The following is a 24,880-nucleotide window of genomic DNA, read 5'->3' as shown; positions in this document are numbered from 1 at the left end:
TTCTCATTTTAATTAATTTTCAATTCAGCATGTACTAAAAAACTAAAGCTAAAACTGAAATAAAATTAATAAAAACTGCATACACTAAAAAATTCTAAAAATAACAAAAAAACGAGAACATAATTACAAACGTGAATTAAAATTAAGAATGTAAATATAAATATTATAATAAAAACATATGAACATATTTACAAAAAAACTATAATAGTATATAATAGTAAATCAATAATACTAAAATAACACTGTTTAGAATGACACGAGTAAACAATAATATAATTTTTTCCTTTAAGTAGTAATAACCAATACTAAACAATGGGTAGTTCAAATGGTGTGTGTGTGTGTGTGTGTGTGTGTGTGTACCTGGTATTCCCAGAAAATACAGTTTGTGCTGTATAAAAATAATTTTGTCTATGGAATGTTGCATGGAAATGGAAGTCTTAGGACACTGAGTGTTATTTTCATGCACTTGGCCTTTGGTTTTTCACAAGAGCATTTATGATGTCATCCTCTTTCTCTTAAATTAGCAGTGACCACTAAGACAAATTAAACAGTACAACTGAAACCATAAAAATACCCTAGATCAAATTAGGCTGTTATATTTAGACTGAAAATGAAAAGGCTATTCCATTTAAACAAGGGGAGGTTTTCTTTGGACATATCTACACTGTACTCAACCAATTACCTGTGTGGGGGTCGAACCATCTCCTAAATAAATGATAAATGGAATATATATATATATATATATATGGAGAATCTCTCCCCTGCCTATTAAAAATGAGAAGAGCTCTCGTTTCCATTTCCAAGCCTAAAAGGAAAACAGAATCTGATCTTGTCAAGTACATAAGCTTATACTTTATTAATGTCTATTCCTATTGCTTTTAGAGCTTGCTTTTAAATTCAGTCTGCCTAAAATGCCAATTCCCTATGGGAGGACAAGATCACCCATACCATTTCATCTCTGTTCAAAAATGCCCCAGTGACGATTAGTGACGATATGAATGAGACATGTGCGCCATATAGAAAAGTGCACCATGCACCATCAAAACGAATGTCAATATGTCACAGCCGAGCTGACAGCATGCCATAAAGTAAAATGATATGCATGCCACTGCAGGTGTTGTGATAATGAATGGTTTCGTCATGAATGGTTCTCTCGGAGAGTGTGGAAGAGAGAGAGAGAGAGAGAGAGAGAGAGAGAAAGATTTCTGACATAATGACATGAGATGTATGTAGATGGAAGATATTATTTGAAAAAAAGCTGCCATATCGCAACATTGTATCACAATGGAAAATGTCAAACAAATTTTTTTATTAAATTGTGATTTTCATTTCAATTGAAATTGATGCATCCGATCTTAATTTCCATCAAAATCTGCCACACACCTATAGAAACATATACACATACACCCCCCCCCCTCCCACACACACACACACTCACACTCATCGTTATAGTCATTGAAAGTCAACTCATCCTCATTGTCATCACATGGAAGAGCCAGCTCTACACTTTTCATATTGCCCTTTCAAATAGATGATGTGATAATTTTCTGAAAAGAATAATGAATGTTCTTATTCATACATCAATACAACTATGCTACAGTGAACACTTAAAATAAATAAATAACTGCAATCGTATTATTAAAATAACTATATATATATATATATATATATATATAAATTGCAATGGGAAAATACTTACTTCAATTCCATTATAAAGTAATACCATATGGCAAAATTGAAATTTTCTCAATTTACAGTAAATCTATGTTAGGCAATGTTGATTTCTGAATACAAATATGCACTTTACTAAACAAAGATGATGCAAAAAAAAAATCCTCCTTAAGAAGAAGATATGTTCAGAAACAAGGTTAAAGGAGCAATTTCTGGAGCACTTCAACAGGTGATCTCCATGTGAGGGTGACTGTGGGAAAAAGTGTTTTGGAGGAACATTTAACTCATTTGACTTAAAAATTACACATTATTGACTACCTTAAGGCTGGTCCTTTGAAATACATTTCTGATTATTATTAATTTGTTTTCAAAATAACAATGAAATAAGTAGAAATTTATTGTTGCCATGTGGCAACTCTGTTCTATAGAGGGATATATATATATATATATATATATATATATATATATATATATATATATATATATATTTGGAATATTTTAGAATTTTTATTTAGGAATATTTTGCTTTGGAACAAACGAAAGGCTAAGTTAATGATGACAGTATTTTTGGGTAAACTATCAACTTTAAGTTTAAAAAAGAGATCTTGTAATACATCTTTTTATATTAAAAGTAGACGCTTCTGTCAATGCTCTCATAACAATTTTAATAATGCGAAACAATTTGAATCAGCAGGCATATCACTGTTCTCAGATCAGCTTGTGGAGGCAAATGCATTTCAAAACATTTGCTTTCTTTCTAAAGCAAAGTCATCTAAAGTCTTTTTAAAGCAACTGGAATGAACAGTCACATTACTGTGATATGGGGAATGATTAAATGTAGCAAGCTGTTCTTTTCAACACCACTGTCCAGGACTGTCTGTGCTCCTGTGACACCAGACCCTTTAAATCTAAAGAGGACTGTGTCTGGAAATACTTGTGCAGGATTTGCAGTGCTGTCACCTTTAGACAAGAGTGGTTAGTGCCACAAACAATACTGAACTCAAAAGCTGAAAAATGACAAGTATTAGGATTAATTAGCTGATTTTGTCTACTTTAAATTGCAAGTTGTAGATGTTATTGTGAGCGATCTTTGATAACTGAACTATTAGGAGTTTTAGAAATGTTACATTAAAGATTTAGCTTCTAAAGAAGTGTAAATGGTGTTAAATACATTTATTTTGTAAATGTTTCAATGAATGGATTCATTTGTAAATATTATAAATGGATAGAATAGACTATAATTTTATTTATTCATTGATTTGAGGTAAGATCAAATCCTGTGACAAGAATTTATTCTTGGCTATGCACTCTCAATGAATGAATGAATGAATGAATGAATGAATGAATGGAGCTGAAATGAAAACGAAGAGTACCATGCGTTCTGTTTAACTTAGGAAAAATATATAAAGCACTTCCAGTTCTTTGGAAAGATGAGATGACATTTTGCTTTGGAACCAAGATCTGACAGACTCTGTGTACTGAGAAGCGCGGGCAGCAGAAGCATCCACTGAAGCCACGCGACAACATCGCGTCCGTTTAGAATGATGCACGCACAACTGTGCGACAAAACATGCATTCAATAACTCTCCTCTCCACAGTTTCTTAATACACCTACCTTATATGAACGAGAAACAAATTATCACATCCATTGCCAGCCTTCATTCCAAAGTAGGCTAATAAAAAATAGCATATGAAACAGCATTTCAAAGATTTGACATTAATTTTAATTTTTGCTTGAAAAAATCAAACACACACACACACACACACACACACACACACAAAACAACAACCCATTCGATCAAAGCGTAGAGAAGGAGGTATAATGTAACCCCTAAGCAGCGCCTCTGTGATGCTTTGATTTTAATCAGTGTGCGAATTAAATTCATTTTCGGGGTGGTATGAAGGAATTTTAATTTTTAGGTTATTTTTTTAGGTCCTTATAATCTGCGTCTCAACTGTTCTTTTGCTGGATCAGCACCATTAGATCAGATGAAGTCCAAATATGCCTTTAAAAAGGAATGTTTTTTGCTCTCTAATGTAATTTTACGTGATCCTTCTTGGTGGGTCCTCGTGATTCTTTCCAAGACATGATCATCGTATATATATATATATATATATATATATATATATATATATATATATTATATTTATTATATTATGTTTTTAAGTTATTTAAGCGCCACACGACAGGCTACACAGTATGGTTTGCATTTGACTCAAATGACGACGGTAACGCGATGTTGTTCAGCACGTTTTATTATTAAGCTCAACTTTATGATGAAAAATAAAGAGCTAGTGACGGCGGTAGATATTCGTGCGTGGTGTTCCAAATAACCGTAATGCACCCTGTTCCCTCCAGAGAATACACTTCAAGTGTTATCCCCCTTAAGAGTGAGCAGGGTATAGTGATGCTCACTTTGGAATGGAATTGACTCATTATGAAAGCTCCACGTTGAGCCTGCTGCTGTGCGCACGCGAGAGAATGAACTGGTTGGATAGGATGAAGACGCGCAGCCCGCGTGGGAACGGCACGGGTTAGTTTGCACCGGCGAGCTCCACTCGCGCGTCAGCAAGACTTCTTACAATTGTCGTCACATTCCTCTCACAGGACAACATTTATCCGCACGCGCGCAAAATCCGAACGCCGATTTCTCTTATCTGCGCGCAGTAACGCCTCCTCGCTGTCATATAGGGGCTACATGTGAACGCATTGCTGTTGACCGATGGGACGCAAGAGGGTCACTCTCTGTGTGAGGAAGCAACGTGAAGAGGATCCGACGTGTTTACAAGGAACGAATCGTTTTGGAGAAGAAACAGAGCAATTAGTGACAGTACTCTCAGAAAAGTTGAGTTCCAGTTGCAGGGGAGCAGTTCGAAACGCTTCTCATATCTAATATCAAACAGGGAACACTGACTGGACCGAGTGTTGCGCGTGACTTGGATCGTGTCTGAATAAACACCTGCCTCCGAAGACCTTAAGAATTAAACCTGACAGAAGATTATTTACCGAGGATTAAGCGTTCATTTGAATCACTAAATAATAAGGATATATCCTCCTGTGTTATTAATAACTCACCTGGAACTGGGTGAAAATGAGACAGTGGTTCAAATACACGCAGAATTCATCCGTTTATTTCCAGTTGTGAGCGCTGCCCTGACCATCCTTTGGGTGCATATCTGTTGTTTTTCAAACAGAGGTCTGTCCCCCCGGAGCAGAGCATCCGGACAGCTGCATCTGGAGCAAAGAGCTCTGTGCTTGTTTGAAGGTTTCTGCAGAAAAACACTGGAGCAATGAAACGCATTCTCCATCCACAGGTACGAATATCAGCCCATGAAAGCGCATAGTAGCTTAACTGGTCAAATGTTGGTGATTTTAACAGTGAACATGCTACAATGCAATGGAAACCTTTTAATTGGTTAACTGTAAATTACCTTCATAGGCTACGGTGTAAAATTGTAGAAGTCAACACATGCAGTTTTGTTGTAACACTGTTTAAACTGCAACGTATAAATTACCTTATAAAAAGGCAATACACATACGTGTACGGCAAATTGATGCCAAAATCAAAATGTTCTCCCTCGAGATGAGGCTTTCCCATAATCCTACAAACCCACACAATCACAGCTGCTAAAATGTCATTTAAAAGATTAGATTCTTCTTATTTGTGTTGATTAATTGTTATGTGCATTCCGAGTATTGCTTTAGTCATATTTGAAGCAATATTTTATCATTGTGTGTGTTAACCTAATGGTATTATGTTTGTGTGGGTAACACTGTGCTCTTTTCAGTCTGTTGGTTCTAGTGACAGTTACTATAAAAGTACATCGTGTGGCTTTCCATTGTATCACTAGTGTTTAGTGGGAATGCAGAACAGTATCAAATAGATTTTAATGACTCAAGTAGATTGGTATTTTTAAAGTGTAACTGACATAATATGGTCATAAAAAATATGACTTTTGCCATTCAAATTTTTCCACACTAGTTGTATTTGTTATCATTGTTATTATTAATATTGATTTTGGATTTAAAAAGTCTTAAATTGATGTTGGATTTAAAAAGGCTTTTCTAATCCTTTCTATCCTAATTTTTTTATTTGTCTTGTTTAAATATAGTAAAATAAGACTCGTCATTATCATTTGACACTGAGATTTTAAGGGAAACAGTGGCGGTAATTAATGACTATCCTTCGATGGGGGAGATCATTGCCAATGTGAGTCAGCAGTGTGTGGGTGTGCTATTGAATTCTGTAGACAGTAAATACAAGCAGGGACAGGACACAATCCCCTGCCAGTCCTCAGCTGAGCCGCAAGACATTTTAAAAGAATGTCAATTCTAGCTTATAATAGAAGCTTGGCAATGCATCACAAGCATATCATAGATTCTCAATAATATAAAATGACATCACTGAAAGGTGAAGAAGAAAAGAGCATTTATTTTTAGCCTTATAAAGGATGCAGCAAGTTTATTAGTCTTCACTCTGGACCGTGGCCCAGTTTGGCACCATTCTGAAGTAATGTGCTGAAACTCTGACAGTCAAAACATACAAGCTTTCAGCTACCAATAATATGTTTTATCACTTTCAGTGCTGCGGGTAATATTTTTCCCAGAAAAATGATTTGGGTGACGATTTATCGTATCTGAGTTTTGAAATACTTAGCGAGTGAAGAGTTGGTCCCGTGATTTTGGCTTTGCAGCTTTTGCCAGTGTTATGAAATGTCCCAAGTGGCTGGCAGGGGTGCAAAGAAGCTATTAGGATTCCATACAACTGCTAATCGACTTATATTTGACTCTTTTTCATTGCCTCAGCACATCGGCGTGGTTGCTGTGATCTCAGAGGAAATTTTAAATTCCAAAAATGCAATACCCACATTTAATTCCTGGCATTTGAAGGCTGACTAACTTTTTTTTCCCAGCAGCTACAGAGGTCAAAAGGTCAGATCCGAGATGATTGACTTGTTGTGCTGATGATTGCGATAAAATTGAGGCCAGAAGAAAACCGAGCCATCTGTGAGAAAGAAAAGGCTTATGAATGTGTAATCTTGCCCTCTTTAGCCGTGAATGACATCGTTATCATTTCATTCTCCTCCCTATAGCTCTTTTGATCGCATATTTCCATCATAATGCCGCCGGTTGTTTACAAGTCAATTGTTTGCCCTTCATTTACACCTTGGCACACCTGACGGGAGCTCAGAAGGCATCCTTTACAACCCGTCCTGCAAGAAATGAGAGTCTTTGAGGTCATTCGCCCCACAGGACACGTGTTTGTTTGTGTGTTCATAGCACCCCACAGGAAGAATCATTTCACCTGTACACACGACTCCTTCGGGCTGGTTAGGCACGGAAGCTTTTGTCAAATTACAGTCGACCCAGTGCAGTTCAATAAGCACACAGGTCTAATTAACTCATCACAGAGAAGTAAGGAGCGGAAAAGCTTCTCACTCTCCACAGACCCAACAGCTTCGAGCTGAAGCTTTTAGATAAAGACAAACAACATTTCAGATGCATGTGTTTCTCCTCAAGATGTCACAATTTAAATGACAGTATATTTTGTGCTATTTGTGGCAGTCTGGTTTGCTTATAAATTTGCTGCCTTGATTCATTGTAGCCGTTGTGGCTGTTTGGATTCTTTCACACTATAGTGTACATATTGAATGGTGTGCATGTCTCATGTTCTGTTTTGAAGAAGGAAGCCTGTTTATCAAGCCATGCTTGCAGTTTTTTGGGAAAAGTTGAATCTGTGGAGCTGGATCAACCTTTTCGAGGGTACTGTTGAGGTTTAGGGGTTTCAGACTCATCCAAATGCATTCAGCACTCACTGTGTCTTAGCAACGGCAGGTACAGCCCATTATTTTTGTAGTTTTAATATCCCAGAGGTCAATATTGTGTCTATTATTTAGCATGGTTCATGCACCACAGTGTCTTTGCATGACTAATCGAACATGTACTGAGTATAAACACAGATAAGGATTCCCAGAGCAGCGAACAACCTCTAAAGTACTTAGAATTGGACTTTGCGTTGGGCCACATTGTTCTTTTTGATGACAGGCTCACATTCTCATAAGCAGTCAAGACGAAAATTAGTTAAAAATTAGTTTTTAATATATACTGCAATGTAAATGGTGGCTTATTTAGTGCTAAAGCCCTGCTGGGCATTTTTTGTCAGCACTGTCTCTCTTTTAGGAGCTCTTTCAGTGATTGCTCCTCTGCTGCATCTCCTGGAAATGTAGATCATTATAATGATGTTAAGCCATTTGGGAGTTCCTTTTCTGAATGTATATTTTCAAATCCCCTCTGCAGTTCTCAAACTCTGAAAATGAGCTTGCTGCCGAGAATCGCAGGATCTCAAGTTTTCCAGCTCGTTGCCATTTAGGGATGGTTTTTATATGCGACCTTACCCTCCTCTGTCACTCAGAATTTAATAGCTTCAGATCATACCGGTCTTGAATTGGTTGTTTAAATATTGCTTGGTTCTCCGCTCTGGGTGTTGTGGGAGAGAATTAGGGGAAGTATGAAATTAACGTTATGAAAACAGAGATTAGACGCAATTGTTCACATAGCTTTCATCATCGGAAACGGCATTAATGCTATTTTGTCATTTTCTCATTACCAGAACAGGCCACAGTTTAAAACAGTAATACCCAACCAAGTCCCGGGGGGTTCCAGAGGGTACTTGGAAACATTTTGGTTCTGCTTTGTTTAAATTGATAAAACAGAAATACTACTATTGCAGAATCTATGCAGAATTCTAATACTACTACTACTAATGGGTTAAATCAAGATCAATCTTGTATTGAACCTTACATGTTCAGTTCCTTTTTAAGGAAAGAAAGCGCTACAAATTATACACACACACACACACACACACACACACACATATGTGATAAAAAGTTTATCGCTTAATGATATCTATATACAGTATTCATAAGTTTTTCTCTTGAGTCAAATCTTGTTAACAAACTAATTGAACTGGTTCTCAATTCATGAATTGGACTGAGTGAGTGTTTGTATTTAATTTAATTTTATTAATTTTATTTTTTTTCTTGGTTTGAATGGATCATTCAGATATGTCTAGTTCACAATGAGCCAAGAACCTACACATGCTTGAAAGTGAGGGAAGCAAGGGCATTATTATCAAAAAATTAATCCACATATACAAATTGATATTGGCATAAATAATTATTTTAAACAATTCATTTTGGATGAAAGGGGACTTTTTTGTTTATATTTATTGCAAGTTATATTTGCATTCTAAAAGGTTTTATGTTTTGTAGAAGGTGAATCTTGACTGGGACCACTAAAGTGGGACACACGAAATTACGCAAAAAATGAGCTGAATGAACTGGTTCAAATAAACTGGTTAATGGAAAGGATTCAGATTTTCCATCAGGTTTGTTAAATACTGGTTTGAATAGTTTAACATTAGGAAAAGAATGACTTCATAGTAGCTTCTTTCTTCAAGAAAGACATAACAGATTTAATGTTGTGCGCTGGCATAATAACCTCACTTAAAGACTTGGTTTTATCACCTCCAGAGTGTCAAAGTAAATTTATGGGTTATCATAAATCACTTAAATAAATATTGTGCTTTACCTAATAAGGTAATTAGGGAATTGTTGGAAGCTTTTGGACATTTTAAAAGCTGGACGGCTCAGACCAAATGCATTTGTTCTTTAAACTCACTTAATTAGTGTAGGCATGGAGCACAGCCGGTCTGCCTGAAGTGGAGATAGCTGGCAATCGAAAAAGTGTGAATAAAAGTGTGTGTAAAGAGTGCCAAGGCTTGCGCAAAAGCTGTATTACACGATAGTGAACATACTCTGATGAAGGGGTCGGTCCATGATTTCAGAGAGGGGCTTTTGATGAGGGAACAGGAAGTGCACTTTTGTTAAAGGCTGAATGGCAAGTTCTCTGTAAGAGATGAGGTTGCGGTATAGATTTAGCATGAGTCACTTAAAATGCCTGTGTTTAAAGCAAATGAGGAGTATAGATGAACCTGAGCTGGATCTGGCGATCTAGGAGTCCTTAAAAACAATGGACCGGTAACCTACAGAAATACATCAGATCTCAAGTACCCTAAATATAGCATTCTTCCCTACAATGTCCTTACTTGTAAAGTCAAATACTGTGCAAAGTGACAAAATCACAAACCCTTTTCAGATTTCCAGGGTTCTCAGAAGCACAAGTCTTCATAGTTAGGTAAACTTCTATAGTGGTGAACAGACAATACTATATGTATGTATATATATATATATATATATATATATATATATATATATATATATATATATATATTTTTTTTTTTTTTTTTTATATAATTACGATGTAATATTTGTGGTAATGTGTCTTCACAATCTCTGAAAAAGGTATATTAGAACATGTGAACAATTACAAACTTTGGATAATTAAACTTGCATTAATTTCAAAAGTCCTTTGGCCCTTTAAAAACTCCAAACCTTTTTGAATGACAGTCTGGAATGCAGAAAAATTTTGGAGAATCGTTGGACGTTTTAAAATGAAATATTAGCTAATGCATGAAGATGATAGTTTAGAAATACGATAAAGTCCAGGATATCGTTCATTATTTGAACATATTGTTCCATCCTTGATTTCCCATTACTAATCATGAAACACTTCATCGAATTAGTTCATACGTTAAGTCAAAACGTCAAAGCCAAAAATGTCACAGTAGTATGAAGTGGAAACTGACTTTTTCTAATATTAATCCATATGTTTTTCTGTATCACAGTCAAAATTGCATCTGATCCTGCCACGCATTTTCACTGTGACTTGGCAACCCCCACACTTACAAGTTTCACTGACATGTTTAATGTGAATGGGTGTTTTCATGACATTCTGTGCCCATGCAACACATGTTGTTTTGTACTACAGAGAATGATGGGATTCTCTCGCAGCTTGCCACGGTTTAATATGAGTAAGAAAGATATTCTGTTCGCTGAGTCAGTGATCACTATGCCGACTTTGTCCCAGATCCACGTCCTTTTTTATATGAAATGAGTGAATTAACTCAATTAGCCTGTCAGTGGCTCTTTACAAGCAGCTGGTACCTGGCAGCTGTTGCAAGAAAAGACAAAACCTCATTCATCCCTTTCCAATCGATTTTCCCTTTCCATCCGGCATTTTTCACAACTTGTGTCTCACTTAAAACGGAACACATTTACATCAGAGGGGCTTGCAGTGGCTTCCCAGAAGACTTTCTTCCTTTGTATTGGTTCATTGCAAATGCTGCAATGTTAGGAAAGGGACTGATGTTCTTGTTTGCTTCTATTTTTTACTTTTTTGGAGGGAAATGTATTCTCACAGCAAATTAGACATGCAAATTAGCAAGAGCCGTTTGTTTTGAGAAGACTAAATTAGATCTCTGCCGAAAGCTTTGGCTTTTGCATTCTTTTGTTCTTTCTATTCTGTGAATATAATTTCTGTTTGAAGAGATATAAATATGATCTGTTTAACTGTGTCAAATCCAAGATTTCATCATGAAAAGTACAATATTAGCAAAGCCTTTTATCAAATCTGTCTCCCTTTTCTCTTGTGTTTATTTCCTTCAGTTCAGTTTTCAATTTCAGTTTTCAGTTTTACTGGCAAGAATAAAGCTAACGGCCTGCAGCACACATCAGTTTAGCTTTGTGCAAGAAATAACGGTGCAAAATAAATGATGCTAAAATGAGAATGATTAACAGACATACTCTCAATCAGTTTTAAATAATACTTATTCATGTTAATTATATTATCCATTGGTTATAAAATTAAATAATACATAAATTATAAAATTCTTTCAAATAATGAAATAATCATTAATTCACTGAATCACTATTTATGGCACGTGTCAGTATTTGATGAGACAAGTGTTAAATTATTGTGATGGGCACTGAATAGATCTCGCAAGAAGCAACTTTAAAAGTTATCATCAGTTATAGTAAATTGTTATAAGTAAATTAAATAGTAAAGAAAGTTAAAAATGTATATTTTTACCCTGTAGCATTTAGTTCAAATTGTTGCTGTATGTATTTCATTGATATATTGTTTCTCATGTATTATGTTTTTTTTTTTTTGTCTTTTATGTGTGATGTATTGATGTTCATGCGTATGTGTAAAGCACTTTGAGCTTAATTAAAAGGCTCAATATTAATAAAGCTTATTATTATTGTTGTTGTTTTTATTCTTCTTATTATAGTTATAGTATGTATATATATATATATATATATATATATATATATATATATATATATATATATATATATATATATATATATATATATATATATATATATATATATATATAGTGTTACTCTGCCATGCTTTTTTGCTAGAATCTCCTGACTTAAATTTTGATTTCTGTCCTTTGAAGTGGTTTGTTAATCTGGATTTTTTTTAAATCTTATTTTTAATTATTTTTATTATTATTATTATTACTATTATTATTATTATTATTATTATTATTATTACCTATGATTAATTAGGTAATTTTAGCATGTTGCTTTTGTTTTAATTAATTGCACTTAATTAATGTGTTAAATTGACAGCCTTATTTAAAGGTAAAGTAAGCATAAATGCATCACACTAGTGAATAATCATTATAGCAGAAAGCGAGAAGATAGTTATAAAGATATATATATTCTTTGTCCCTGATATACATGACAGTAAGTCAAGCCTAAGTGTACTGAGTATCTAAAAGTCTTTGTGTTCATCAAATAGATGGGGTCTTTAAGGTATTTCTGTCTCTGTTGTCTGTGCATTTTGAACGAGAAAGGTAGCACGTTTTCTAACAGTATACTGTAGTTTGTACTGTGCCTTTTAAAATTGCTTTTATGCTGACGGTGCACCCCATCCCCTATGCATAGTTGACACTGACACAACATCAAATGTACTTTACTCTACAAATATGGACCAGTGTTTATAATTCAGAAATGATAGTAAGTTCAAAAGCACCGATGACCTTCAAAATCATGAGAGCTAATTTGGAGTAATATTTACAGGAAGTTCTCTTTATTGAGGCTTCAGTTTACACCATAACTTTTCTTTGTTTTAAACAATTCAGAATCCTTAAACCTTGTGTTTATTTGTGGATTTAAATTGGATCCTGAATCCCAGATTTTCAATGTGGTCCTTTGGACCCCATTGTATGTCCCATAGGAATATAGTCCATGGCGACATCCTCTCTTCCAAGCATACTTACTAGTGTGTTTATTTGTTTGAGCATGTTTCCTGTGTTAAAAAACGCTTACGTGTTAGTAACGGTCATATTCACATGGATTCACACAGACTTTCAGACATATCCACATTATGCTAGGGCAACAGAAAACACCCCTATTTATGGCTTTGCAAACTGACAAATGTAACTCATTTACTGTATATACTGCCTCACTCTCACTCTTGTGGGGTTACTGAATGAAGTGTGCAGGCAGGTGGAGGGGCACAGAATCCAAGCATCTTTCATTAATTACCCAGCTATGCTTGCGTGGAACGCTGGCATAAAAGATATTGACTCCTTGCGCTAACACTGCAGCCTGTGTCATCTCCATTTATCACAATTAACGGCCCCACAGCGAGAAGAGCCAAGCAGTGCAGGCTCAAGGTCAGGGGTACAGTACAATCTTAAAAATAAAGGTGCTTCACGATGCAATAGAAGAACCATCTTTGTCTAAATGGTTCAATAAAGAAATGGTTCATCTGAAGAACCTTTCTGTTTCACAAAAGGTTCTTCGTGGTAAAATAAGATTCTTAAGATAATAAAAAGGTAAGAAATAGATGGTTCTTTAAAGAACCTTTGACTGAGTGGTTGTTTGTGGAACCAAAAATGGTTCTTCTATGACTTCGCTGTAAAGAACCTTTTAAAGTACCTTTATTTTTAATAGTGTACACAATGTTAAATCTGCATGCAAAACAAGCTCTGAATTGTATTTTATTTTTATTTATTTATATTTTCCTTTCTTTCAAAAATGAAATATCAGCTGTTTTTTTATTTAGATTTTATTAGTAGAGTATTTTTAGTTTATTATTTGTTTTTATTTTATTGTATTGTTGTATTTGCTTATTTTAATTCTTTATTCAGTTTATTTTTATTTATTTATTTGGTTCTAGTTTTGTTATTATTTTAGTTCATGTAATTTTATTACTTTTGTCATCACATTTTATGTCCATTATGTTATCAGTGGTCAGATTTATTTTAACTACTACTATAAAAAAAAAAAAGTGTATTAAGTTTTTTCCTGATCCAAAATACCAACTACCATCTTTGTCAAAAGAAAAAGCATGAAAAAAAAGTGTATATGTGTAAGTATTTTATAACTTTTAAGCAGGATATTAGCATAATACGTAGATGGCTTTAAAGCTCATAGACATGGACTATGTTTTGATTTCATGTAGGGCTGCAACAAACAATTATTTGAATAATCATTTAATCTAACGATTATTTAGAACAATTAATCAACTGATTGCAGATTATTTCACTGATTAATCAGTAGACTTATATACAGAGTTATATAAATATTCTAACAAATAAAATAAATCACTTCAGCTTTTGAAAATCATATTATGTAATTACGATTACTACACAATTAATTTATACAAATAAATATATTTGGTACATAAAATGAGCTGACAGAGAAACACTCTCATTCAGCATTTAATTAGTTACTCTGGGGCACAAAACCAGTCATAACCAGCACTGGTATATTTGTAACAATAGCCAACAATAAATACATTGTATGGATCATGGATGATTTATTTTTTAGTTTATGCCGAAAATCATTAGGATACTAAGTATAGATCATATTCCATTAAGATATTTTGTAATTTTCCTACCATAAATATATCAGAACTTTATTAGTAATATGCATTGCTAAGAACTTCAAAATCAGGGCGGTTTTCTCAACATTTCAATTTTTTGCTCCCCGAGATTCCAGATTTTCAAATAGTTATATCTCAGCCAATTATTGTCCGATTTTAACGAACCATACAACAATGGAAAGCTTCTTAATTCAGATGATGTTTGAATCTAAATTTGAAAAAAATTGACCCTTATGACTGGTTTTGTGGTCCAGGGTCACACATGAAAAAAATAACTGAATGACATCTCCTTTTGTAAGTCATAACGAAAAAAAACAAAAAAAAAAACAAAGGTAAGTGGTAAGTTTTTTTTTTTTTTTTTTGTATAAACATAATCCCATTTAAAATACCTTATAGGGGTATGATAATCAAAACTGTCCAGAGCTAGATCAAACAATCATTTTAAAAAGATTTGATCATTAGCTAGCTCCACACTGGATAACTGCTTTGTTACAGAAAATCAGGTTTTAATTCTAAATGAAAGTGACACTGACTCTGGCTTTTCATGTTTAATACTGCAAAGCTGCCTGATTTAAAGCTATCTATTGCACTATATAAATAAACGTGACATGACTGAACTTTACTGGTGTAGAATACCAAACTGCAAACACCCTCATTGCTGTAATCAGATACGTTCTTAGCTGCTGCTTTCTCACCAGTGTTTGGTTGTTTTTGTTTATTGCATTATTAGGAGAAAAGAGCACAGCATATATTTACATATTCATCCAAACACATCAGCAACTTCAGGTTCGGCCAGGGTTGGCAGGTTTTCACAACAAAACCGCCCAAATAGCTACTTAAAACTAGCCCGTTTCGAGCGGGCTAGTTTTGTTGAAAAATCACGTTCAATGGGGTGGGGGTGGGGGATGGAGCCTGGTAAAATTTCAATTCCATGGGCTAAATATCATGTAATTGGGATCATTCAAACCTGTGGACATGAAAAATAACCTGCAGCAACAATGTTAAAGTAGAAAACTGTAGACTTGGCAACACTGGGTTCGGCTGCATTTGCTCTAATGTGCTGTGTCTTCTAATTACTTACTTTCCATTAAAAGTCTTACGCTACAGCGCCACACTGGTCAAACCGCATTATTGTATGCTCTTATATTAGGTGATGAGATCAAATGACATCAACAAAAATATTTGTTGACAATTTGTTATTTTTGACGTTGTTGATTATGTTGACTAATTGTTTTGGCCCTAATTTCATGAGACATTAAAAAGATTTGTTTTGCTTTTCCAGAGTGTTTAGAAATAAAATGTAGCCATTGGTGCTGACAGCCTCATGGTCAGTGCATCGACTTAGAGTGCAACTTTGTGTTTGATTCCTGTCTCAAGGATTCCTCCACCCAATGCTTTCCTGTCATCTCTCTACTGTCCTATTCTAATAAAAGGCATTAAGGCCCATAAAAATAACTTTTGAAAAGGTAGCTGGTTGCAGGAAGTGAAAACTTCTTCTGAAACTTCTCCTTGCAGAAGCCTTTTCTAACTCAGTTGAATTTTGAGGCATTGGGTTAGACTGGGGTTAAGTTGAGGATTTGGTTGAGTTTATTTTTGAAACAAGGTTGAGGTTAGGTTGAGGTTGGGATCTAGATTAGGCATACATATGTCAGCCATAAAAAAACCTTGCTCTAGTTGTTCTAAAAATAGAGGAGCAGAAATATAATGAATAATACAGATGCTGTGTGTTTTCATACAGTGTCAAGGGGCTGAAGTTGAAAGGCTCTGATCTTAGACTAGTTTTAGGCAAAATCAAGCACAATTTTCATTATGGAAGCTTGGCAAGTTGATTTGAAAGGCATTTCTGTACTCTTGCTTGCTTGGCATTCTCAGACCAGCTGTCATGTGAGAACAGTACACACATAGTGACTGAAGTGATTTTACGCTACTGTCACAATTAGTCTCCAACTAGTATCTGTAGACATCCATGCACTCATACACAAATATGAACTATAACACCCTGTACAATCTGTCCAAATACCACACATGGTTACTCATTCATTTGCGTCCCACATAAGCGCGAAGCATCCCACTTCTGAAAGCACACAGAGAAAGTTACGTTATGCATTTGTCCATACACTCTAGCATAGATTCACAGTACGTACAAACACACACACACACACACACACACACACACACACACACACACATGAACTTGCATAGCACCCATGTCCTTTGAAAGGACTGCCTCCTGAGTAAACATACATGCACACACACACACGCACACACACACACACACACGTACGCACACACACACACACACACACACACACACACACACACACACACACACACACACACACACACACACACACACACACACACACACACAGAGATTATTATGGGGTAAATAAACAATGGGGTAAAAGTGGGCAACCTGTGTAAATACTATTATGGCCATAAACAGGCTCTTTCATAGAGATGAAGAACAGAAGACACATCTTAAAACAAACAGACTGGACACAAGCAAATGCTTAAACAGAAGACACTTTGCACAAATGAAATATATTTGGGTTGCCCATATTTTTTCTTTATTTATTAATTTAAAAGACATCAAAGGAAGCTATTCATTTTCAACCATTCATTTTCAATTATCTTATGATTTTGACATTTTAAACTAAATGTATTTCCTTTTTTTTAAGCATTAAAATACGATTATCATAGCATAATGTTGACCATATTTGTCAAGGTGAGCCATTCATTTTCAATTATTATAAGAAAAAATCTTTAAATTACTGGAACACAAACACACTTTCCACTAATGTGGTGTACTGGGTTAACTATATGTATTAATTTGTTTGTTTTATTTATCTATTTGTGTGTTTATTTATAATAGCTAATATTGACTACAATTGTCAAGCTCATTCATTCACTTTCAGCTTTTAAAAATGTTTTTTAATTTATTGGACAACTAAAGCCTGGTTCACACGGCAGGATAATTAGGCCGATTTTAGCCCCGATTCACCCCTTCCGACAATCTTAAGGTTGCTCCGATTATCGTAAAATAATCTGACCAGATATTCCTGCCGTGTGTGGTGTGTTAAGACTGCTCTCCTCTGCTCGGAAGGACGTCGGGACTGCTCCGATCTCAAATCGGGGATATCCAACATGTTGGATTTATTTGGCCCGATTTCTTCTCATGTGTGGTGTCCCCCGAGGACAAACGATCACGCAGCCTGTGGACTGTGGCGTGTAGCCAATCAGAAAGCGAGGTGACGAGGCAGCGAGGAAGTACCGGGTAACAAAATCAAAACAGCCGGCGGCATGGCGCACCAGAAAGTCGATGGGCATAACTACATCCACAACTGCAGTCCACCAGAGTACATGGAAACGAATATATGAACGTTTATTTCAACGGTAATTAATCAGTGTAGTACGTAACGACATTTCTATGAGATAAAACAACAACTCACCTCCATATCATAATGTAGCAAGTATAGTCCATGCTCGCGTTTTCTTGTGGGGTTTTTTTTTCGGTTAAAAACAAAGCACAAACTATGGCCACTGCATCCTCTTCTTCCGCCATGATTGTTTACTGTGAAGTCACGTTTGATCTCGAGGGATGTTACGTCCCATGGCTCAGAAGGACGCAACAAAGATGGGGACACACGCTGAAGTGCCAAAACATATACGAAATTTATTAACAAAAGAGAACTATACAGAAAAGAAACAAAGTAACATGAAACTGTCAGGAATCAGTGGTGTAAAGTTAGAATGAATGAAGTGTAATGGGCTGTAGTAATGTTGGATGCAATGCAAAGCATAAACAGAAAGCAAACAAACAAAGTCCGAAATGCAGCCGCGCCCCTCCTTCCAGTCATTTGTCATAAGGCCCTTTTTAAAGGAAGAGACCGGAAAGCAATAGCAGGTGTCCTCGATAAGAACGCCCACCAATAACTCCTTTGGAAGGCGGCACATTTCTATTGCACCACAGGGATGACGCACATGAGTCGTCACAAGGGATTTTGCGAGATTTCCCGTCTGACCTGGGAATGCTCGGGAGTCAAATCGGTTCGTGTGTGATGTGTTGATTTTGCCGTGTGGCTGCACACCACACACTGTACGAGTAAAACTGTTCGACCCGTGATTTTTTATCGCCGTGTGTGGGGTCTCTCAGGTTTGGAGAATCGGCCGACAATTTTAAAATCGTCCCGTGTGAACCAGGCTTTAGATATCAGTAATTATAAACCAACATTTTTATTTATATTTGTAACTTAATATATAGTAATATATTGGAAATAATTTTAAACTATAATTTTATTAACAAAAAAATTATACAAAATAATACTTTTAAACTTTATAAAGAAAATAAAATATTATCAGATTTTTATTAGTAGAGGATGACAAACTGTTAAACTGTATTTAGACCAAATGTATGGCTCAAGCATATTTAAAATGCTTGACCAAATTGCCTCATATAAAATTAATGCAAACTAAAACAGTTCATGCAATATTTAATTTGATCTTGTGAATTTGTCAGTTAACATTTAATGAAAGTTAAACTGTGTCCATTTGTTGAAAAGGTGAAAGGGTTTCAGTTGTGAAAGTGAAAGTACGTCTTCCCAAAGTCTTTCTATAATTGATGAGCACAGCTTAGAGTGATCGTCCGTGCCAAACCCCTCCCCCTGTCATCTCAGTTTCCATGGCACCCATGATGCGTAGCGACTGGGTGACCGTTCAACAAGAGAGGAGAGGAGCTAATCTAACCCTGACCACCTTGTGAGGATTGCTTCCTCCTCTCAGCTTCCCGCTTCCCAACCCCACAGGCCCGCGTTGAGCCGGGGAGAATGTCTGAGTGCAGAGAGGGCTAGGATTCAATTTTCAGGGCTTACTATCAGGTTCTCCCACAACTAAGAGGCGGCGGTGATTCCACGGATCAGTTTGAGGACTTTGCAACAAGCTGACCTACATACTGTATTAGAAGATTAGATTCCTATTGCATTCCGCCTGCAAAAGCAATCAGCAGGAGCGTTCACATGAGCCAGATGGATTCACAGCATGCTCTCCGATCCTCTCGGAGTTGCTCTCTGTATTTTGCAATTAACTTCCCTGTAAGTTTCAGCATTTGGGAGAGCGCAGGCGTTTGAAGTGTTTCAGGGCCCTAGAACTTGTGTGTTGTTTTGAAGGTACCTAAGCCATTCATCACTGTCATCACAAATAGCTATACATGTGCATTTCTGTTTTTATATATTGTTTTTTATATATTGTTTGTGTCATGCAGAGAGAAGAAAAGGCAAAACGAATATAGAATCTCATCCCTCATTCTACACTCACTTGGCCGTTCGGAGTCAATTTTAATCACAGTTCACTGTCTTGAACTTTATGGCAGGAACAGACGTATCCTCATCATTTCAGTTATTGAGTTAATGAAGTCCACTTGTTTCATGGCAGAAACTCTCAAAAGAATGTCAGATTTCTAAACTTCTTGTGGTTTGCAAGTATGAAGTTGCTCCCTGGCAGAGTCTCACGTGTTTGAACCCCTGAGGTTGGTAATTTGGTTTTCATTAGACTGGTGCTTAAACCACAGATGTGTTTAACACTTTCAACACACTCGTTGACCTCCACTGTGACAATTTAATGGCAGTTATAATTTTGTCCCGTCGTTGGCCTTTTTCAGAATTGGAACTCAAAGCAGCGATAAGCTGTAAATTTTAATAGCTAACTCCTTGTTTGCTAAACACCTCTTTTAGGCAATTAAAATGTGTATGCTGAAGTTTAGATACGCTCAAAACTGTTTACTCAGCAGTATGTATGTTCTCCTCCATGTTCAAATTAGATAGCACTCAGCTACAGTACAGATACTACAAAAAGACCCAATTTAATTTGATATATTTTCTTGTTTTAGTATAAACCAGTACTTTTGACTTTCCTACAAAAACCCATTTTCAGAATGAACAAACTTATGGCTGTGACATAAAGTTTGTGTTTTGCAAAGTTTGATGCTTCGGTATTTGTAGATTATTTTTTTCTACATGTTTCTATGGTATAGTGAAAAACAACCATAAGTATATAATAAGTTGTAAAGGCTTTTATTGGCAAAAATAAATAAATATTATATATATTCAATATTGACAGTGTTGACCTTTGTTCTTCGTAACCTCTGGAATTTGCTCTGGCATGCTGAATATTAACTTCTGGGCCAAATCTTGCCTTATTGATTCTCTGAGTTTATCACAATTTGTGGGCTTCTGCTTGTACACTCGCCTTTTGAGGACTAGCTAACCACAGCTTCTCTGTGGGAATGAGATCTGGGGAGTTGCCTGGCCAAGGATCCAAAATGTTAAATGTAATTATCTTCGAGCCACTTCTTTATCACTCTTGCTTTGTGACATGGTGCTCCATCGTGCTGGAGAATGCACAGATCATCAGCAAATTGTTCATGGATCTTTGGAAGAATTCACTCTTGCAGGATGTTTTGATATCATTCTTTATTCATGGCTGTGTTTTTGGGCAGAATTATGAGCGAGCCCACTCCTTTGGTTGAAAAGCAACCCCACACATGGATGTTCTTCGGATGCTTCACTGTTGGCACGTCACAGGACTCATGGTAGTGTTCACCTTTTCTTCTCCGAATAATCGATTTTCCAGATGTCCCAAAAAGTTGGAAGGGAGCTTCATCAGAGAAATAACTTCTTTGCACCAGCACCAGTCTTCTGATGTCCAATCCTTGTACTTCCTGCAGAATTTCAGTCCGTCCTTGACTTTTTCTTGGAGAGAAGTGGCTTCTTTGCTGCCCTTCTTGACACCAGGCCATTGTCCAAAAGTCTTGGCCTCACTGTGCGTGCAGTTGCTCTCAAACCAACCTGCTGTTGTTCCTGAGCAAGCTCTGCACTGCTTGAGACACGATTCTGTAGCTAACTCCTCAGGAGGAGACGTCCTGGCACACGCTGGGACGTCCTGAAGACTTCTTCACTGCAGTCGAACCACTCCCCTTGAAGTTCTTGATGATCTGTTAAATGGTTCTTTCAGGTGTAATATTCTTTGCATCAATTTCCTTGCATGTGAGGCCATCTTGCTGCAAGTATTTCTTTGGAGGTAACCATTGCTAACAAGAACACAATGATTGAAAACCCTTCTTCCCTCCTTTTATAACAATCGGTCTGCTCTTACAATCTATTTAGTATGACCTCACTATATTAACCTAACTAGTACACATTCACACTTTCACATGTGCTGCTGATATTATTAGTCAATTAATGTTAGCTGGTCATTTTGTCAGGTTCATAAAACAGTGAAATTTAAAAAAAAAAAAAAATCTATATTTATTTATTTGTAGACAGCATGGATGATCATTTATTGAATCACTGCATAAGCAAATAATAAAAATCGTATGTTCAAATGTCTTATTTATCATCTTTGTACAAAGGCAGCACAAACCATCTGAGTCCAGGCAGGAATGCTGTGGGACCTTACTGAACTGATTTTAGGAGAGGTTAGCGTCTCAAAGTCTCTAAGCATCCTTCAGTTGTTCTCCTGCATTTACAGATAAATAGCCCACAGAGACTCTGCCTAAAGCTGTCTAGCACTGCCAGGAAGACATGTGACAATTGAAAGCATTCTCTTGTTGTTCCCAGATTCTCACTGTAAATGGACCAATATAACACACAGAGAAAAGAGAAATTGTGTGCCTGAGAATGAACAGAAAGCTCTCATCCTGAAATTATTGCTTCTGCGAGGCTTATAGTTGTACTATAACAGCAATCATTCTTATATTAAAGGGTTCATTCACCCCAAAATGAAAATTGTCACCATATGCTCACTTTCATGCTGCTCTATTTCTGTGCTTTCTTTATTTCAGCCACTAAAGAAAATTGTGGGTGTGATTGATAATGAATGACAAACTATGTGCTATTAAAAGAAGCATTAAAGCAAACAGTGTAAAAAAGCAGTGTAAGAAACTAGAGAATAGCTCTACAGTCATTATTTACTGAAAAACTTTTTCTCTGCTGTTGCTCTCAATTTGAATTTGCACATATTTATATTGTTGCATGATTAACTGGGACACACAAGAAGCAGATGTTTGCATCGTTAATGTCAAACCTGTTGTGCCACTCACATAAAGCTATCAGATGAATTAGAAGTAGAAGACTTGAATACACAGCATGAGTCATAAAGACTATTTTTTTATGGCGATACATTTGTCTTTTTTGAAGTTTCAACATTTAGAAAGAAATAAATAATACGGATTGAGAGTGACAAAGGAGAGAATCTTTCTTTTTAGGTGAAGTAGCTCTTGAAAGGTGATTTTTCTAACTTCAACATCACACTCTTTCTTTAAAGACTCGGCAGCCAGTCTGAAGTCACCTTTAAACTAGGCAAAATAATTCAATTCCAGATAACTTTTCTGATTGGCTTCTTATCTGATTGGCTAAAACAGTGTGTTTTAAAAACTAAAACCCCATTTTGGTGTTTACAGAGCCTAGGGCTGTCGCAGACATGTGTGATGTCTGGGAGGAGACAGATTTCAGTAATATCTGTCTGGTAGTATGAATATGTTGTGTGCAGTAGTCTAAAATAATACTGCCCACAGCACATTTAATTATGTTATGTGTCTATATATTCAGTGACAGCTTCAGTAACATGTTCAGACTTAATGCTAAACTACAGTACCTCATGTACAAGCAGAGTCATTCAAGATTCAAGATCTTACCTTCAAATTTTCCAAATTTGTAATAGAGTGAATTTTTGGCAATTTTAGCTTTCAAGTGTAGAGGACCTCATCTGAAGAGATGAAGCAGATAAAGAGGAAATTGGCCCTCTTGCTTCTGCTAGACAGACTTATGACTGGGGTTTCTGCTTTGTCCATGGTTAACCAATTTACAGTCTATGTCGCAGCCAGGCAAGTACAATCTTTTAATGCCTTTTTTTTCTAATAAAGGATAAATTATTTATATACTTCACAGAAATGTCTCTCCAGTGGGGCTGTAAATGCACTTGTCCAGATTGGAAAAAAATGTGTCTATTAAACCACAAATGATACCATAGGCAGAGTTTCACTTTTATGCTTGGTGGGTCACCCACTGGCAGACGAGCCACAAACACTTTTTTATATGTTCTACATTTCATGGTTTCCGAATTGATGCCCATTGTTTTCTTTCACTATCTCTTCTCTTCTGATAGAGTAAAGATGTGTAGTAAAGATAGAGCTGAGAATTTGTCCTGTGCCAATGACGATCGGAGCCAGATTCTCCTCATAACTGAGAAACTTTCTGATGTAGCCGAACCAGTGGGCAGCGTGAGTGCCAATTGCAGTAGTCTGAAAAGTTGGGTTTATTTTTCCTTCTGTTGCCTACTTTATCTTTAAGTTTCTCAAGAGTAATCGGCGATGCAATCGCACATTTCACAAGATCTACTTCAGCTGTCACAAGCCGAGGATGAATCTTAAGGCTTGCATAATGCTTCAGCTGAATACTGCATTACACACCACACTCAAGGCCATTGCTTCAAATCGCCTGTTCAATTCAGCCAGAAATGACTCAGTCCACCACCCTTTTTTATTAGCAGGTTCATAAAAATAAAAAATAAAAAAGATTTGTTAACTTGCTAAAGTGGGAAAATAACGAAAAGAGAGTCCTCTCATGTCCTCTCAAGTTGAGAATTATTCATGACTCACAAGGATATGGGGCTCAGATAATTAATTTAGACCAAAACATACTTATTCTAATCATTAAAAAAAATAAGATACCGTATTTTCCGGACTATAAGTCACACTTTTTTTTCATAGTTTGGCTGGTCCTGCGACTTATAGTCAGTTGCGACTTATTTATCAAAAATAATTTGACATGAACCGAGAGAAATGAACCAAGAGAAAACATTACCGTCTCCAGCCGCCAGAGGGCGCGCTATGCTGCTCAGTGCTCCTGTAGTCTACACTGAAGACATAGAGCGCCCCCTCGCGGTTGTAGACGGTAATGTTTTCTCTTGGTTCTTGGTTCTAAATAAATGTGACTTATAGTCCAGTGCGACTTATATATGTTTTTTTCCTCATCATGACATATTTTCGGACTGATGCGACTTATACTCAGGTGCGACTTATAGTCCAATAAAATATTTTTATAAATAAATATATATTTATATATAATATATATATATATATAAATTTATATTTTATTCATAGCTCAGACAAAATCATTATTGGCTCTCATCTGCATCCCTATTTGTAATGTTATTATAACCTAAAGATGCAATGTGAAAGTTTGAAACAGAAAATAGTGGTTTTCATTTAGCCACTGTTTTGGTAAAGAAAACACATTTTTACTTAAATTAATCAAAATGGGTTTGTTGCGTTTTGGAACCAAACTCTTCATATTTAAATATGTGTGTGTGTGTGTGTGTGTGTGTATATATATATATATATATTTA

The 24,880-nt window shown here is 36.0% G+C and overlaps 2 protein-coding genes across 2 annotated transcripts in view; both read left to right on the top strand.

Annotated features, from left to right (window-relative positions):
* Window positions 1-24,880, top strand: part of cdc27 (cell division cycle 27) — a 364,243-nt gene that overhangs the window by 91,946 nt on the left and 247,417 nt on the right. The gene's annotated exons all lie outside the window — the stretch shown is intronic.
* crhr1 (corticotropin releasing hormone receptor 1) overlaps window positions 4,032-24,880 on the top strand; it is a 148,832-nt gene continuing 127,983 nt past the window's right edge. The window contains exon 1 of the mRNA XM_059553061.1: window positions 4,032-4,986. Within this exon, the coding sequence (XP_059409044.1) occupies window positions 4,963-4,986 (24 nt within the window). The 5' untranslated portion in view covers window positions 4,032-4,962. The remainder of the gene's footprint in view (window positions 4,987-24,880) is intronic.

The sequence above is a fragment of the Carassius carassius genome, chromosome 1, assembly GCF_963082965.1.
Source record: "Carassius carassius chromosome 1, fCarCar2.1, whole genome shotgun sequence".
NCBI classification, from domain to species: Eukaryota; Metazoa; Chordata; class Actinopteri; order Cypriniformes; family Cyprinidae; genus Carassius; species Carassius carassius.
Note: the sequence above shows the minus strand (reverse complement) of the source record. Positions and strands in the feature narration are given on the sequence as shown.